At 48.2% G+C, this 17,759-nt stretch overlaps 1 protein-coding gene across 1 annotated transcript; it reads left to right on the top strand.

The window, feature by feature from the left end:
- The first annotated feature begins 1,192 nt into the window (after window positions 1-1,192).
- Window positions 1,193-6,850, top strand: HSP90AA1 (heat shock protein 90 alpha family class A member 1). Its single transcript, XM_027120596.1, has 11 exons — window positions 1,193-1,370; window positions 1,892-2,053; window positions 2,144-2,510; window positions 2,845-2,978; window positions 3,280-3,600; window positions 3,819-3,984; window positions 4,155-4,345; window positions 4,454-4,601; window positions 4,826-5,094; window positions 5,408-5,741; window positions 6,053-6,850. Exons 2-11 carry the CDS (start codon window positions 1,892-1,894, stop codon window positions 6,160-6,162), a joined length of 2,202 nt encoding a protein of 733 aa, XP_026976397.1. The 5' UTR covers window positions 1,193-1,370; the 3' UTR covers window positions 6,163-6,850.
- Window positions 6,851-17,759: the final 10,909 nt, after the last annotated feature.

Below are 17,759 nucleotides of genomic sequence, written 5' to 3'. Positions count from 1 at the left end.
GGAAACCTCAAACTACACAAAAGAATAAGGAAAAGAGATGAGCTTTACAAAATCATGATGCGCGTAGCTGGGTCAGTTTGCATGGTCACCACGTCCCAGAATTCCAGACTAGGGCCCGCAACGCGTTGAAGGATACGATTTTACAACAAACCCAAAGTAGGTACAAGTCCCCAAGGGACTGAGCAAGAGCTGGGAGAATTCCGTATTTTGTGTCCGTTTCAACATCTCTTCCTGGTCGCAGCGGGGCCTAAGGACAGGACCAGTCCCCAAATACGAGCGGTGGCCTGCCTTGAGGTGGGGTCTATAGCGATGTGTGGGGAAGCCCTCGTTCCCCATCCCGCCTCAGCTTCAGAAACAGCTGCACGGGAGCCCCACGAGGCCCAGGGGTCCCCTTTGCTCCACATGCACATACGCGGGTCACCCCTCGCTCACACACCTCTGCACCCCACACCCAGGCCGGAGCCCCGGGCCTCTGCATAACGAGGCTCTGGCAGGCACCTGTTGCCAGAATTCCTGTACCCTGAACCCATAATCGCTGACCCCGGCAAAAAAGTGCGCCCCGTACCTCCCGAAACAGCCCTGGATGCCCAATCGCTGCCCCGGGCCCCCAAACCCCTAACCGTGGCTCTGAGCCTCTGATCAGTGCGCCGGGCGTATACATGTGACACAGGACCGGACCCCTCACCCCTGCTTCGATTTCCTACATGCGGCCTCAAGGCCCCCAACCTGGCCCCGGGCCCCCAGTCTCGGGCCCTGACGGTGGAGGACCCGAAGCTTCCACAATCTGGGGACACGTTTTAACCACCGAGAGTTTACTTTTCTGCACTTCACAGAGCCGCGAGCACGGGCACTCAGTCCCCGGGCACTCAGTCCCCGGGCACTCAGCCCCCGGTCGCACTCCCCGCGGCCTGGACAGGGTTGGCGGTTCACCAGGGCGGCCGTTGGGCCGACGCGCGCCGAGCAGGGGTCGTGGGGGCGGGGCCGACGGCGCGCAGAACGCAGTGGGCGCGGGGGCAGGGCTAGGGGTGATGGCCCCGGAAGGCGCGAGACCTTCCCGGGAGCTCCGGGCCGCGCAGGCGTCCTGCGGTCCGCGCGGGCGCGCGCGGCGCGGCCGTGGGGGGCGGGGCGCGAGGGCGTGGGGCCGCGCGGGCCCAGGGTAGGGGCGGGCGGCGTCCAGGGCGCAGGCGCAGGCGCGCGGCCGCGGCGGCGGTTGGGGAGGGTTCTTCCGGAAGGTTCGGGAGGCTTCTGGAAAAGGCGCCGCGCGCTGGGCGGGCTCGCCTCTATATAAGGGAGGCGCGGGGACGGCGCGCCAGTTGCTTGTACGTCCTGGTGTTGCGTCGCTGCGGAGCCTTTGCGGTCCTTCAGCCGAGGTGAGGGGGCGGCGGGCGGGGGCTCTTCGCGCGGGGGGGGCTCCGGAGGGGGTGGACTCCACGGTGGGGGGGCTCCACGGGGATCCGGGGCCGGGCGGGAGACGGCGGCGGGTGCAACCCCCTCCGCCGGGGCCCCTCGGCAGGCGGTGCCGGGGCGGCCGTGGCGTCTCGCAGGCCTCGGGCCTGCTGCGGCCTTTCCTCCCGTCTCCGCTGCGGGAGCGGGCGGGCCTTGGGGCTCTGGGGGAGCGGGGGCGGGGGCCGGGGCCGCGGGGGCCTGGGTTCTGCGCCTTGGGAGGAGTCCCCGGGCCCGGTTCCCAGCCGGCGGAGGGGGGGGGGTGTCATGGCGGAGTCGCGCGGGAGCGGCGCCCGTGCGGCCGGCGTGGGCTGCGGCGGCTCTGGGGCCCCGGAATGAGGTCATCCCTTTGTCAGCCTGTGCCTCGTGCGCGCACCGGTTTCCGAAGCGGGCGCGGGACGTGGCGGGACCCCGTTCGGCGGCCTCACTGGCTCCGTGTCCTCTCCAGATGCCCGAGGAAACCCAGACCCAAGACCAGCCGATGGAGGAGGAGGAGGTGGAGACGTTCGCCTTCCAGGCGGAAATTGCCCAGTTGATGTCGCTGATCATCAACACATTCTACTCGAATAAAGAGATCTTTTTGAGGGAGCTTATTTCAAATTCGTCCGACGTAAGTCTTTCAATGTAGAATTTGGATTTAGCTTCGGTATAAAATTCACCGTTTAGAGGCCTTGTGCGTAATATTCTGTTTCTTAAATAGGCTCTGGACAAGATCAGGTATGAGAGCTTGACAGATCCCAGTAAACTAGATTCTGGGAAAGAGCTGCATATTAACCTCATTCCGAACAAGCAAGATCGGACGCTCACTATTGTGGACACCGGGATTGGAATGACCAAGGCCGATTTGATCAACAATCTTGGTACCATTGCCAAGTCTGGGACCAAGGCGTTCATGGAGGCTTTGCAGGCTGGTGCAGATATTTCTATGATTGGCCAGTTTGGTGTCGGGTTTTATTCGGCCTATTTGGTGGCCGAGAAAGTGACCGTTATCACCAAACATAACGATGATGAGCAGTATGCCTGGGAGTCTTCCGCAGGAGGATCCTTCACAGTGAGGACTGATACAGGTGGGCATCCGGTAGACATCTTACTGGGTCAGTCGTTTGTGGGGGGTGGGGTGCTATAGGCAGTGGACCCCTGAAGGTGCTGTGAAGTTTGTGTTTAAAAAAAAAAACAAAAAAAACAAATTCGTGTTTTCCTTAAGTGGGATAGCCTGTTCTTGCGGTTGTTTATTTTGGCCGTTAACTGCTCTGGGAGTCTTTCCGTTAGCAGTAAGGGTAAACCCCTGCTTCATAGATGTTGAAATGAGTGCTGGGAGAGCTAGATTGATGCTATATGTTCGTTAACCTTGCTTAGGCCATTGAGATTGAAATTGAGCTCATTTCTCCATTTCCTTTACAGGAGAACCTATGGGTCGTGGAACAAAAGTTATTCTGCATCTTAAAGAAGACCAAACTGAGTACTTAGAGGAACGGAGAATAAAAGAGATTGTGAAGAAGCACTCTCAGTTTATTGGCTATCCCATCACTCTCTTTGTGAGTTTCTGTATATTTTCACATAGGAAACCAAAGCGACTGAGTTGAAATCTTTAGTCTTTAGAGTCCTTGGTAAAAGAAGAGTTCTGAATTTGCAGTATTTATTGGGCGGGTGGGTGGAGCTCTGTCTTACTCTGTCCAGGCACCCAGGCCTATTGAGATACATCAGAAACTGATGAGTAGCTTTCTGGCTACTTACTGCTTTCAGTTGGTTTTGGGTGTAAGTGCCTCAGTGCTGTTTAGCTTATTTTTTTTAGTTCTGGGATGGAGAGATGATGTGATTTACTTATGTCTTTTGAAGGTGGAGAAGGAACGTGATAAAGAAGTCAGTGATGATGAGGCAGAAGAAAAGGAAGACAAAGAAGAAGAAAAGGAAAAAGAAGAAAAGGAGTCTGAGGACAAACCTGAGATAGAAGATGTTGGCTCTGATGAAGAGGAAGAAGAAAAGAAGGATGGTGACAAGAAAAAGAAAAAGAAGATCAAGGAGAAATACATTGATCAAGAAGAACTGAACAAAACAAAGCCGATTTGGACCAGAAATCCTGATGACATTAGTAATGAAGAGTATGGAGAGTTCTACAAGAGCTTGACCAACGACTGGGAAGATCACTTGGCAGTGAAGGTGAGTGCTGAGAGCTTCAAAGCTAGTGTCTGCAGGTGGTCTGCCTCAAACTGTTAAATTTGAGGGTGGTTTCTGGCAGCTTTCTCTTGCCCACTGCCCCATCCTTCTCCCGAAGTCTTGAAGTTCTGTAACTGCAAGTGTTTGGCTCTGGGGTTTAAGTGGTACCTGTTGGTGAAAGCTGATGGCATTGTCTTGATCTTGGCTGTGTTTTATTACAGCATTTTTCAGTTGAAGGACAGTTGGAATTCAGAGCTCTTCTTTTTGTCCCAAGACGTGCTCCCTTTGACCTGTTCGAAAACAGAAAGAAAAAGAACAACATTAAGTTGTATGTTCGCAGAGTTTTCATCATGGACAACTGCGAGGAGCTGATCCCTGAGTATCTGAGTAAGTGCGGTTGGGCATAAAGAGCGGTCGCCGTCACAGGTCAGAGTTCAGCCTATCAACTCCCGATTTTTAAAGGGGAAAAAATCGTTCGTCTGTGGTTTTTCGGGTTTACGTTTTTTGTCGATTTTGTCCTTGGAGTGACCTTGAGCGCATTTGGTCTGTTTTTTCAGACTTCATCAGAGGCGTGGTGGACTCGGAGGATCTCCCTTTAAACATTTCCCGTGAGATGTTGCAACAAAGCAAAATTTTGAAAGTTATTAGGAAGAATTTGGTCAAAAAATGCTTAGAACTCTTCACTGAACTGGCAGAAGATAAAGAGAACTACAAGAAGTTTTATGAGCAGTTCTCTAAAAACATTAAGGTTAGTTGTGAACACACTTGACCATTAGGACTGGTAGTCAAACTGGCTTCTCGTTTTAAATGATTTTTTAATGCAGAGAAAGTCTTCCTAAGTTCACCTGTTTTTCAGCTTGGAATACATGAAGATTCTCAAAATCGAAAGAAACTTTCAGAGCTGTTGAGGTACTACACTTCTGCTTCTGGTGATGAGATGGTTTCCCTCAAGGACTACTGCACAAGGATGAAGGAAAACCAGAAACACATCTATTACATCACAGGTAATGGGCAGTAAATGTTAGTCGTATCTTTGTGCTTGTGATCCCATAGGAACAGTTGGGTGTGTTTTCTACCCATGTGGTGTTACATATAAATTAGTAGGGGTTACTATAGGCAACATAGTGCGAGCTAGCTCTTGTTTGTGGTTAGATCAAACTACATAGGAAAAAAGAAAAGGAAATGAAACTGCTTCCTGTTAAGGATCTAAAACTTTTTCATATATCAGGTGAGACTAAGGACCAGGTAGCTAACTCTGCCTTTGTGGAGCGTCTTCGGAAGCATGGCTTGGAAGTGATCTACATGATCGAGCCTATTGATGAGTATTGTGTGCAACAGCTGAAGGAGTTTGAGGGGAAGACCTTAGTGTCAGTCACCAAAGAGGGCCTGGAACTTCCAGAGGACGAAGAAGAGAAAAAGAAACAGGAAGAAAAAAAGACAAAGTTTGAAAACCTCTGCAAAATCATGAAGGACATCTTGGAGAAGAAAGTTGAAAAGGTGTGTGAATACAGTCTTCTCACCTACATTTAAAAGGAGTGTCAGGTGTTTTTCAAACTGAAGTTTTCTTAACTTACTAATAGAAAACTTTAGCATTTCCATTTAGTGATGGATATAGATCTTAAGATTCTTAAAGACTGGAAGTGTAAGAGAACTCACAGGAAGAAAGCGTCAGGTATCTGAGTTTGCAGATGGTATTTCTGATTCGTCAATACTGAAGTTCCTTAAATGTTCATAATGAAGCTGGTAACAAGTACTTACAAGTTAGAATATGAAATCTGCTGAGGCCTCGTTATCACTGTTTTGATTGTAGGTGGTCGTGTCTAACCGATTGGTGACATCCCCGTGCTGCATTGTCACAAGCACATATGGCTGGACAGCAAACATGGAAAGGATCATGAAGGCTCAGGCGCTGAGAGACAACTCAACAATGGGTTACATGGCAGCGAAGAAGCACCTGGAGATAAACCCTGACCATTCCATCATTGAGACCTTGAGGCAAAAGGCAGAGGCTGACAAGAATGACAAGTCTGTGAAGGATCTGGTCATCCTGCTGTACGAAACGGCGCTCCTGTCTTCTGGCTTCAGTCTAGAGGATCCGCAGACACATGCTAACAGGATCTATAGGATGATCAAACTTGGTCTTGGTAAGCCTTGTGCAAATACCACGTGTCAATACTATTGGAAAAGCTTAAACACATGACTGTTGAAAGGGTAACATAACTTTCAGCAATTTGAACAAAGTTGGGCTGTCCCATTCAGTTTGGGAAACCCTAAGTCACATGAGTTAAACGGGTGTAAAATAGGCCTTTTGATTGTACAGGATAAAGAATGAAACAGGGTCATACACCCTGTAAAGTAGTAATTGCTCAGCCTTGGAAAGTGGGTATGAACTGGCAGTGTTGGGATAGTTAGGTGGCTTTAGGAAATCTAATCCATGGTGTTTATTTCCAAAAAGGTATTGATGAAGATGACCCCACTGCTGACGACAGCAGTGCTGCCGTAACTGAGGAGATGCCGCCCCTCGAAGGAGACGATGACACGTCCCGCATGGAAGAAGTAGACTGAGCTCTGCCTGAGGATTACGTGGCCGCGTGTTCAACACTCTTGTCTTCATTTCTTCTGATAATATGTTTTCAAGTATTTCTTTATTTTTGTTAACATTTAAAAACCTGTATGGCATGACAACTACTTAAGGGAAAGATAAGATTTCTTTCTACTAAGTGTGATACTGTGATACTTTAGGCACTAAAAGCAGAGCTAGTTTTTTTCTAGTTTCATGTTGGCTTATTTTAACAGACGGAAGTAGCGTTTGTTGTAAGGTGTATGTAACCTACGTTAACTTCATGGTCTGAAGTGTGTAGCTATCAGGCGGATTCTTTAGTAGACCAGATCTTCTGTCGCTGAAGTGTTCTGAAGTATATACCTTGATGTTTAAAAGAAAATACTTCTTAAAGCAACTTTCATCTTCTGGGATTTACTTTTTAAACCTTCCATCGCCTGTATTGACTGCATGTGCCAGACCCCTAGCAATTAGTATGTTCAACTGAACCAACTTGATGGGAGTCACTGTCCATACATAGGGCTTGTTTTCCACAGAAAAGTAGTGTTGAGAGTAGCAGAATTATAAGCCTATCTAGGCATGTTGTAAAGCTGTTTGAAAAGTGACTCGGAGCAAGTTTTGTGAATGGAGACGTAGCGCTCAAGTCACATTCTGCTTTAAAAGTTGTAACAAATACAGATAAATTAAAAAGAACTTATGTGAAAATGTCTTATTTTGGGGGGGGGGGGAGAGTATAGATGACGGGATGGTCCCAGAATGTAAAATGTTAGGTGTGTACATCTTGCCTACGAGGAGCCAAGGAAGTAGATGATTGGTGTTGACTGCCGGAGTCTTACTACTGCGATCTTCCCAGGGTGCACTCTCAGGGGGCAGGTGGGGGATGAGCATACGTTCTCGTGATGTGTTTTTTGGGGATTTTTGTTTTTGTTTTTGTTTTTTTTTGGCTGTGCAGCATGCAGGATCTTAGGTGGTATCTTAGTTCCCTGACCAGGGATTGAACCCACACCCCCTGCAATGGAAGCTTGGAGTCTTGACTACTGGACGACCAGGGAATTCCCAGAGCATATATCCTTAAAAGACACAGATGAGAACAGGTGAATCTGACACTATGTGTTAAATTTCCTAATAACAGCCATTGTCCCGTAGGATTTTCATGTCCAAACTGTGCTTTGACGGTATTTGTGAAACGTATCTGATGCTCTAAATATCGTCTCTGAACTACCTTGGCCTTAGGAATGTCTGGAAGTTCTGTACCACGCGTACTTATTGAGTGCCGTTCCACCTGAAACCACCTCTGCTCCTGGGCCTCTGGTTCCTTATTGAGCGTCGGGCGAGGTGGCTGTAGAGAAGGTGCCGATAGCTGTGAGCAGCGGTTGGAGAGGCGTAAGCTGTGGGAAAGTTGGTGGTAGCAGCTCTGTACAGGATCTGGATCCTGAGCCTAAGACCACGTGAAGAGTGACCGTGATTAATAGGGGGCAGGGAGAGGACTTGAGTGTCTTTATACTGCGGAAGATGTCACCTAGTGTTCAGTGGGTACCAAGTGCCTGGTAAAGTAATCGCCTTTAATCCTTGTAATCTAATGCAGCGGAAGTTCTTACCTCCCACTCGTCTAAGGAGAGAATTCAGGTGTCCACGCTGTTCAGGAATTAGGAATTGAAAGGCCAGGGCAAAGGGGTAGTTTTCTTCCATGTTTCCCGTGCCTAGTAGGAATATAGAGGATTCCACTTAAATCAAAAGGAACATTTCAGAGAAACAAACTGAGAGCCTCTATAAATAGTCTCCCACTTAAAAAAAGATCTCCCACTGAGCATGTTTTCTGAGTTACTGGAAAGCATTTATGGCAGATACGTGTACTTTGGAACTGTACTACCCCCAGAACTCGTGTGCCAGTGATTGGACCATGGAGACCGTGATGCCCAGCCCCGGCGGGGGTGGCGGGGGTGAGGCGTTGAGCTGAAGGACACACGAACACGACCTGGAGGCGATGCTCCTCAGGCTGGCAGGGTCTTGAGCCAGCTGCTGCCAAGTCCAGGGTTAGGTCCCACCCTGCCTAGGAGAGTAGCGAGTGCTGAAAAGCAGAGACAAAGGTGTGGTGCGAGGTGGAAAAACATGCCTTATTCACAGGTTATGTGGCTGTGAGCACAATAGGAAAGGAATCTACAAAATTGGTACAAGAGTAAGTACAGCAAAATCCTAAGGTACGAGATCAAATTGAAATTTTGTTAGCAACAAGAAAGTCATTAATATTTTAAAATGCATAATACCATATAGGAATAAATTTTACAAGAAGTTTTGCAAGTCCTGTATGCTGAGAACTGAGAAAACAAGAGACCTAGGTAAACAAAGTGGAAAAAGCCAGACAGAAACAGCCACCTACTGTGATTGCATTTTCGTAAAACTCTAGAAGAGGCACAACTACGACAACAAAAAGCAGCTCAGTGGGTTGCCTGGCGCCAGGAGTCCTAGTAGGGACGTAACTGCAGAGGGACAAGATTCCGTGCCCCAAAACTTGAGGCGATGGCTGCACAGCTGTATATGTTTATTAAAATTTAAAGTACACAAAATGGGTGAATTTTAACGGGGTGTGGTCCATGAGTGTACATGATTAGCAAATGAAAAAAGCAATGCAAAGGTATAGAAAGCAGTCTATTGGGGTTCAAAAGTGACTGAGCCGGCCATGTCCTGCACCTCATTACTTGTAAATTGGAGCCGAGGTACCTTAAAAGCCTGTTCTGGCGCTTACTAGGTAGTGGGCTTAGCAGGTGCCTGGTCAGGTAGGACCTTTCCTCCTGTTGTGGGTCCTGTGAGGTTGCCTGCCTTACTCGGGCTCAGGTCCGCAAGTGCCAGTCCCCTCTAGCTAACTGTGCCCTTGCTGTCTCTCGGGCCTCAACTTTCAGTAGTTCCTACCAAGCACGGATTTGTCACGTTTTGATTGAATGCCACTGAAGGACTGGCCCTGCACACAGATGAGAGGTGTGTCACTGGGGAAGGTGGCCACGGTGAAGGCCAAGGAGCCCCAACTGAGGTGGAAGCACAGAGCTAGGAGGGGTTAGCTGGTGGGGCAGGGCCGGGGAGGGGGGTGCTCCAGGAAGGGGGTGGCAGCTGATACAAAGCTGACCCCACTTCAACAGAAGTGGGGGGCTTCCCAGCATAGTGAGCCAGGCTTGAGAGCCTGGATGTGTTGAGATTTGGGGAACACATGGGCATCTGAGGAGAGAAAGCTGGAAAGTGAAACTGATTAACTGTGTGTGCCTTGAATGGGAACCATTAGCCTCGGGCCTGGATTGGAGACTGTCCAGCAACTTAGCCAATGGGAAGGCAGTTGCTATGGTCTGCCATGGGGCTGCTTTTTTAGGACGGGGGGTGGGGGCCCATGCCCACCCCTTGAGAAACGTCCTCAATACCAGGAATACTGAGGGGATTTGGTAGGTCAGCTCCACCAAGTCTGAAGTTGTTTCATCTTCGTGAGGTGCCCCTTATTCCATTTTATCTTACGGGTGGGAAGAATCCTACTGATGGTACCAGGGCGCAAGCACGCCAGCTCCCACTGGGTTCTCTATCCCGCAGCCCCCGAGCTAGGGTCTGACGACCTTGCCTCCAAAGATTGAGGTTTAGGAAGAGCCAATAGGACCAGTCCTGACTTCCAAGAATAGAGATGTTTGTTTTGTTCTCTTATGTATCCCAGGTACTTAGTGTTTGGCACATGGCAGGCACTCAAATATTTGTTAACAAATTAGTGTAAGCACTTCACAGTTTACAAACACTTTAACTTACAGTTTCTAATTGTTTTATTTTGGAGATTTCCAAAACACATGCAAAAAGCAGAGAGGGACACGTAGATGTTGACAAGGACGTGGAGAAATTGGACCCTCAACACGCTGCTGATGGGAGTGGAAAATGGTGCCCTTCTGGAAAACAGCCTGGCACTGCCTGGAAAAGTGAAGCATAGAATCACCATATGATCCAGCAATTCCACTCTTAGGTATCTACCCAGGAGAAATGGAAAACATGTCCACAAAAACACACAACAGTCCTCCCTGGGTATCTGTCCCTCAGGGGCTTGGTTCCGGGACCCCCAAGAATATCAAAATCTGAGGAGCTGAAGTCCTTATATAAATGATGTCGTCAGCCCTCCGTATCCTCAGGATATGTGTACACACGTTTTCATAGCAGCGTTACTCATAAAAGCCAAAAGGTGGAAACAAACCAAATGTCCATCAATGGATGGATGAATGGATAAATAAATGTGGTATAACGGTGCAATGGAATATTATTTGGAATATTGTTGCCGTAGAAAGAATGAACCTTGAAAACCATGCCAAGTGAACGAAGCCAGTCACAAAAGGCCACGAATTTACTGTATGATCTTAACTCATGAAGTGTCCAGAATAGGCAAATCCGTAGAGACAGAACGTAGCAGCTGCCTGGCTGGCCGGGACTTCGGGGAAGAGCCGTGGAGAGTGAGCACTTAATGAGTACAGAGTTTCTGGGGTGATCATAGTGTTGAAAAATCGATTGTGATGGCTGTGCAATACTGTGAATATAGTAAAAGTCACTGAACTGTACACTTTAAAGTGAATGAATTATATAGTATGTGAATATCTCAAACAGTTATTGAAAAAATGTAAAAGAGTTTGGTGGTCCCTCAAAAAATGAACAATTACCATATGATCCAGCAATTCACTTCTGGGTATATACTCAGAAAGCAGTGACTCAAAAAGGTATTTGTACACCAGTGTTCATAGCAGTGTCATTCATATTAGCCAAAAGGTAGAAACAATCCAAACACACTCATCAGTGAATTAATGGATAAACAAAATGTGGTACATACACACAATGAAATATTATCCAGCCTTAAAGAGGAGAGATCTTCTGGCACATGCTATGACATGGATAAATCTTGAGGACAGTAAGCTACATGAACTAAGCCAGACATGGAAGGACAAATACTGTATTTATGATTCCACTTACTTCTTTTTATTAATTAAATTTTCTTTTCTTTTTTTTTTTTTTTGGCTCTGGTGCATGCAGGATCTTAGTTCCCTGACCAGGGATCAAACCTGTGCCCCCTGCAGTGGAAGCTCGGAGTCTTAACCATTGGACTGCCAGGGAAGTCCCCTGTATGATTCCACTTAATATGAGGTCCCTGGAGCCGTCAAATTCATAGAGACACAGTGGAATAGTGGTTGCCAGGGGGTGGGGGAGGGGGAGTTGGTATTTAATGGGGGCAGAGTTCCAGCTGGAGATGATGAAAAAGTTCTGGAGATGGACGGTAGTGGTGGTTGCACAATGTAATTGTATTTGATTCCACTGACCTGTACACTTAAAAAAGGTTAAAATGGTAAATTTTATGTATGTTTACACACACACAAAGTACAGGGAGCTGTTTTATGAGCCCCTACATACCCATCAGCCAGCTTCAACAATTATCATTCTGGGTTCTCACTTGAGTTTGGAACCTTCTAAGTATCTTTACTGATTCCTTTTGATAGATGAGGAAACTGCAGCTCCAATGGTCATGGGTAAGAGGTGAGGCCATGAATGGACTGCGTTTCCCACTACTCACTTCCCCAGTGGGTTGTCCACAGACCTCGGCTCTTTTCCACACCAGCTCTTCCATTCAAAGACCCATTCAAAGCGTGTGATTGACGGAGCCTGTCCTGGGCTGTGTCCTAGATGCCTGGTCTCTCAAGGCCTTCACACGCCACATCACAGCTCCTCCACCTGGGACGGTAAAGTATACATAACCTAACACTTACCATTGTAAGTGTACGGTTCAGTGGCATGAACTATATTCAAAATGTTGTGCAACCATCAACAGTATTTCCCAAACTTTTTCATACCCCAAACAGAAACTCTGTACCCACGAAGCAATATCTTACCTGGGATGGTCTTCGTGCCCCTCTGTCCCAGGCTAAATCCTCCCACTGCCTGGCCTCAGTTTACCTGTGGCTACACTCCCTGCATCCTCTCCCTTTCTTGGTGGCATTTCTCACAATTGTCCTGCAATTAGTCTACAGTCCGTCTTGCTGTCTGTCAGCCACGAAGGTAAGCACGTATATAGTCTGTTCACTGCCAGCCCGGTGCACCTGATATATATTTGTGGATTGAATGAATACCTGGTACACACAACTGATATTTCCCCCCTTCCTGTGGGGATGGCAAGTTGTTTAAACAATTTTGTATAATTTGGGAAGATGTCCTTCCTTTTTCTAAGACTTCAAGATCTGCTCAGACCTTTGAAAGTGTGATAAGAGATTACGCTTCTGTAGGAAGGAACATCACTTTTCCTCCGAGGAGGGACATTCCAGGAAGCAGGGCTCTTCGTGAGTCATGGTGTATTAACAGCACCATCAAAACCTGAACAAAGATCCTGTGATGCTGTTGCAGCTCCGAGGAGGTGAGCATAGTATCTGCCAAGTGTATCTGCTCAGAACACACATCATCTTTTTTTTTTTTTTTAAATAATGTTTATTTATTTTGGGCTGTGTAAGGTCTTAGTTGCGGTGCGTGGGCTCAGTAGCCCTGCGGCATGTGGGATCTTAGTTCCCTGACCAGGGATCAAACCTGCACCCCCTGCATTGGAAGGCGGATTCTTAACCACTGGACCACCAGGAAAGTCCCTAACATACATCATCTTCTCATGAAAGTACTGTTAAGTCCTCAACACTAGACCAATGAAAGTTCTAGAGCTTTAAATGTGGTCCAAAAAGCACTGTGTATTTTTTTTAATTCCAAATTAAAAAAAAAAAAAACCAAAGTGAAAAAAATTGATAAATCAGCTACCCACTTTTCAAAAAGTTGAATGGATGAAGCCAATAAAATATTTAACATTTGAACTCTGTTCATTGTATGTGCTGTTGTTTCAATTCAGCCAGCTGGTCGTGGCCAGTCAGGCCAATCCACACCCCATGCAACCTCCCTCCATCCCCTCAGCTTTCTGAAGCAATTTCTGAATTTCATTGTATCAATTCATCTGCAAGTATTTCATCTTTTCCTTAACATATCTTTGTAACTCAAACAGACTGAAGATACTTGGCAATACAAATAAATGCATGATTAAAAACAAGACAGGATGTTCATTTTCACCGCTTGAATTCAACACCATACTGGAGGTTCCAGCTAGGGCAGTTAGTCCTGATAAATAAAAGGCACCCTGATCAGACAGGAAGGAGTAAAAATGATCTCTACTTGTAGATGGCATGAGCTTGTATATAGAAAACTGTTAGGAAGGGACTTCCCTGGCAGTCCAGTGGTTAAGACTCCGAGCTCTCAATGCAGGGGGCACAGGTTTGATCCCTGGTTGGGGAACTAAGTTCCCGCATGCCACACGGCGTGGCCAAAACAAAAACAAAAAAACTGTAAGGAATATATACACACACACACACACACTTATTAGAACAAGTTCATCAAGGTTTCAGGATACAAGATCAATATACAAAAATCAGTTGTATTTTTATACACTAAGAATGAACAATCTAAAAATAAAATTAAGAAAACAGTTCTATTTACAATAGCAGCAAAAAGTATAAAATACTTAGAAATTTTAACAACAAAAAAATACAAGACTTGCATACTGAAAAAAACTACAAAACATTGTTGAAAAAAACTAGAGGAGACCTAAGAAATGAAAAGACATCCCATGCTCACATATTGGAAGATGTAGTACTGTTAAGATGGCAGTATTATCCAAACTGATCTACAGACTCAACACAATCCCTATCAAAATCCCAGCTGGCGTTTTTGCAGAAATTGACAAGCCTATCCTAAAATTCATATGGAAATACAAGGGACCCAGAAGGGTCAAACAATTTTGAAAAAGAAGGACAAAGTTGGGGGTCCACACTTCCTGACTTCAAAAATTACTAAGAAAATTAGTGCAAATCAAAACCACAATGAGGTATCACCTCACACCTGTCAAAATGGCTATCATCAAAAAGTCTACAAATAAATGCTGGAGAGGGTGTAGAGAAAAGGGAACCCTCCTACACTGTTGGTGGGAATGTAAACTGGTGCAGCCACTGTGGAAAACAGCATGGAGGTTCCTTAAAAAAATAAAAATTAGGGTTACCATATGATCCAGCAATCCCACTCCTGTGCATGTATCTGGAAAAAACAAAAACACTAATTTGAAAAGATACATGCACCTCAATGCTCACAGCAGCGCTATTGACAATAGCCAAGATATGGAAGCAACCTAAGAGCCCTAAGAGCCCATCAACAGACAACTGGGTTAAGAAGATGTGGTGTACACACACACACACACACACAATGGAATATTACTCAACCATAAAAAGAGTGAAATACTGCCATTTGCAACAATGTGGAATATTATGCTTAATGAAGTAAGTCAGACAAAGACAAATACTATATGATATCACACGTGGAATCTAAAAAATAATACAAATGAACGTATATACAAAACAGAAACAGACTCACAGGCATAGAAAACAGACTAGCAGTTACCAAAGGGAGGGAAGCGGGGAAAGACAAATTAGGGGTATAGGATTAACAAACAACTATGTATAAAATTAAGCAGCAAGGATTTCCTGTATAGCACAGGTAACTATACCCATTATCTTGTAATAACTTCCAATGGAATATAACCTGCAAAAATACTGAATCACTATACACCTGAAACTAACACAATATTATTGTAAATCACTATACTTCAATTAAAAAAAATTAGTGACTGTGCAGCTAATATGATTTGTGGCATATTCATTTGGTAATTCCTTTCACCATTCATTGAAAAAAAATATTTTTGAGCAGTTATTGTGCTGTGCACATGATGGAGTTTAGGAGTGAAAGTTCCTTGGCTCACAGGGTGACAGTCTACTGAGCCACATAGAAATCAACAGGCAGGGGCTTCCCTGGTGGTTCCAGTGGTTAAGACTCTGCGCTCCCAATGTAGGGGGCCCGGGTGGCTTCGATCCCTGGTTGGGGAACTAGATCCCGCATGCCTCAACTAAGAGTTTTCTAATGCCACAACTAAAGATCTTGCATGCCGCAACTAAGACCTGGTGCAGCCAAATAAATAAAATTTTTTAAAAAATAAATCAGTAGGCAGCTTCTACACAGGTTGGTCTGGCCTGCTGTGGGAGTGCAGAGGAGCGGCTCTTAACCAAGACTTCGAGGTCAAGGAAGGCTTCCTGGAGGAGGTGCCAAACTAAGCCGCGGAGATTAAGAAAGTCGGGATGGGGGCGGGGTGAGGGAAGCCTTTCCAGCTGAAGTCAGATCTGTGGATGGTTGGGAGGGAGGGGGCTTGGTACCTTCCCAAATCGGGAAGGAGACGTGGGAGGGGCTGCAGCCCTGGGGCAGGCGCAGTGCTCCGGTCAGGATGCCGCCGGGGAGGAGCGCTGGGTTAAAGAGTTTGAAGGTCATCCCAGGGCACAGGGGAGTCACTCAAGGTTTTGTGGCAAAATTGTGTCCGTAAAAAGGCCTCTCTGGCCGCGCGTGGAGCACGGATGGGGGGGCCTAGCGCGGCGGAAAGGATCAGAGGAGTTTCGCGAAGGGGCAGCAGGAGTCTACCGCCTGAACGTTGGGGCGCGGCGGGCAGGGAGCCTCAAGATTCGTTGCCATGGAGATGCCTGTGACGTCACACAGGTCCGGACCGCAAGACCCTCCTTCTCGACTCGGTGATGGTGACTGTGGGAACAAAATGGACATGCCATTCAGAAGGTAAGTCTGCAGTGACCGTCCTGTGCCCTGCGCACCCGACGTTCGCATTCCGACCCCAGCTGCTCTGAGTTAGCATCAGCCGCGGCGCCAACTTCACCTGCCCAGGGGTCCCGCCGGCCCCGACTTGAGTAACAACACGGCCCCCCGGAGTCGCCCTCAGGAGCCAGTTCCTTGCTACGTCTGGAGGCGGCAGGAGGCGCTGCTGGTCTCGGGCAGGTGGGCGCAGGTGCGCCCGCCCCGCACGAGGTGCTGCCCCCCGGGGCGCTTTTCCCCGCAGCTGCTGCCGGGCGCGGGCGGATCAGGACGCGGGTGGGCCTCCTCCAGCGAGGAGTGGCCCCAGCGTCCAGGAGGGGCCCGAGGCGGCCGAGCCCAGACCCTGCGGGGGTCCCTGCCCCGTGGGAGGAGGACCGCCCAGCCCCGTGGTGGCCTTGCAGGAGTGAAGACCGCGTTCCTCTCGTGGTGCGTGTCGCTGCCCTGTGGGACTGAGGACCTGGCCCCTAGCCTCGGGGGGGGGTCACTCGTGGGAGGGAAGAGCCTCCACCGTGCGGGTGGGCCCTGCGGGAGCGAAGCACCCTAGGGGCCCCTCTGACGTGAGGAGTGAGGATGGGGCCCCACTCCCTGGGGCTGGGCTCCCTGCCTCGGAGAGGCCGCGGTTCTTTCCCCCTTAAGGAGGAACATCTGTTGTCCCCTTCCCCGCCTCCCCCTGCCCCGCTGCAGGAGTCGGGCCTGCAGGGTGGAGAGTCCCCGGCACGAGGTGAGGGCTGGCGGGGGAGTGAGGGATTGAGAAGGGGCACCGCAGTTCCCCTCCGGGGGGCGCCCCGGGCCGGCTCTGGCCAGGCTGAGGGCGGGAGGGCGGCCCTCCGGCTGACCCCGCCCCCTCCTGGGATGGCTGGCAGGCAGCCTGTTCTTGGGACGTCCGGAAGCTCCCCGCCCCCAAGCCCACAGGAGAATTCTAGGACGCCTAGGAATTTACCTGGGGTTAATTAACGTCTGCACGCAAAGCTACGCAGCATTTTTCCGAACTAAAATATTATTTTAATCTGTGGTTTCCTCTAGACAAACTGACGTAAAATAAGAAATAAAATCCCGGATGGTCTTGTTCTCTAGGTTTTCTGTGGGTTCCTTCAGCCTGAACAGGAATTCTTCTGTTTTGGTTGCAGAATTTTGTGATCTGATGGATTCTGAGGGGAGCCCAGGAGCTTTGGAGAGGCTGACCTACCACACAAGGTAAAATGAGACGTGGCCACCTCTGAAACGGCTTTTCCCTTTAAAGCTTGGTCAACATTGTCTTAAACTGGAGTTGTAAGGTTTTTTTAAAAAAATATTTATTTATTTATCTTGGCTGCCCCGGGTGTAAGCTGCAGCATACGGGATCTTTAGTTGTGTCATGTGGACTTCTTAGTTGTGGCATGCATGCAGGATCTAGTTCCCCGACCAGGGATTGAACCCAGGCGCCCTGCATTGGGAGTGCAGAGTCTTACCCACTGGACCACCAGGGAAGTCCCCAGGAGTTTTAACTTTTGACCTGATTTTCACATGGCATTAAGGGACAGGAGATTGCAAAATGGAAAAAAAAAATCCACTGTCATTCCTTTTTTTGAAAAATATTTATTTTACTTATTTATTTTCCTTATTTTTTTGGCTGCGTCGGGTCTTAGTTGTGGCACATGGGGTCTTCGTTGAGGCATGCAGGATCTTTAGTTATGGCCTGCAGGCTCTTCATTGCGGCGCGTGGGTTTCTCTCTAGTTGTGGCGCGCAGGCTCCAGGGCACATGGGCTCTGTAGTTTGTGGCACGTGGGCTCTCTTGTTGAGGCGTACGGGCTCAGTAGTTGTGGTGCGCGGGCTTAGTTGCCCTGCGGCATGTGGGATCTTAGTTCCCTGACCAGGGATCAAACCCGCATCTCCTGCACTGGAAGGCGG

This window comes from Aethalodelphis obliquidens, unplaced genomic scaffold (genome assembly GCF_003676395.1).
Source record: "Aethalodelphis obliquidens isolate GAN/ISIS:26980383/991018 unplaced genomic scaffold, ASM367639v1 scaffold21, whole genome shotgun sequence".
NCBI lineage: Eukaryota > Metazoa > Chordata > Mammalia > Artiodactyla > Delphinidae > Aethalodelphis > Aethalodelphis obliquidens.
The sequence above is the reverse complement of the archived record's forward strand: the minus strand, read 5'-3'. Positions and strand labels throughout refer to the sequence as shown.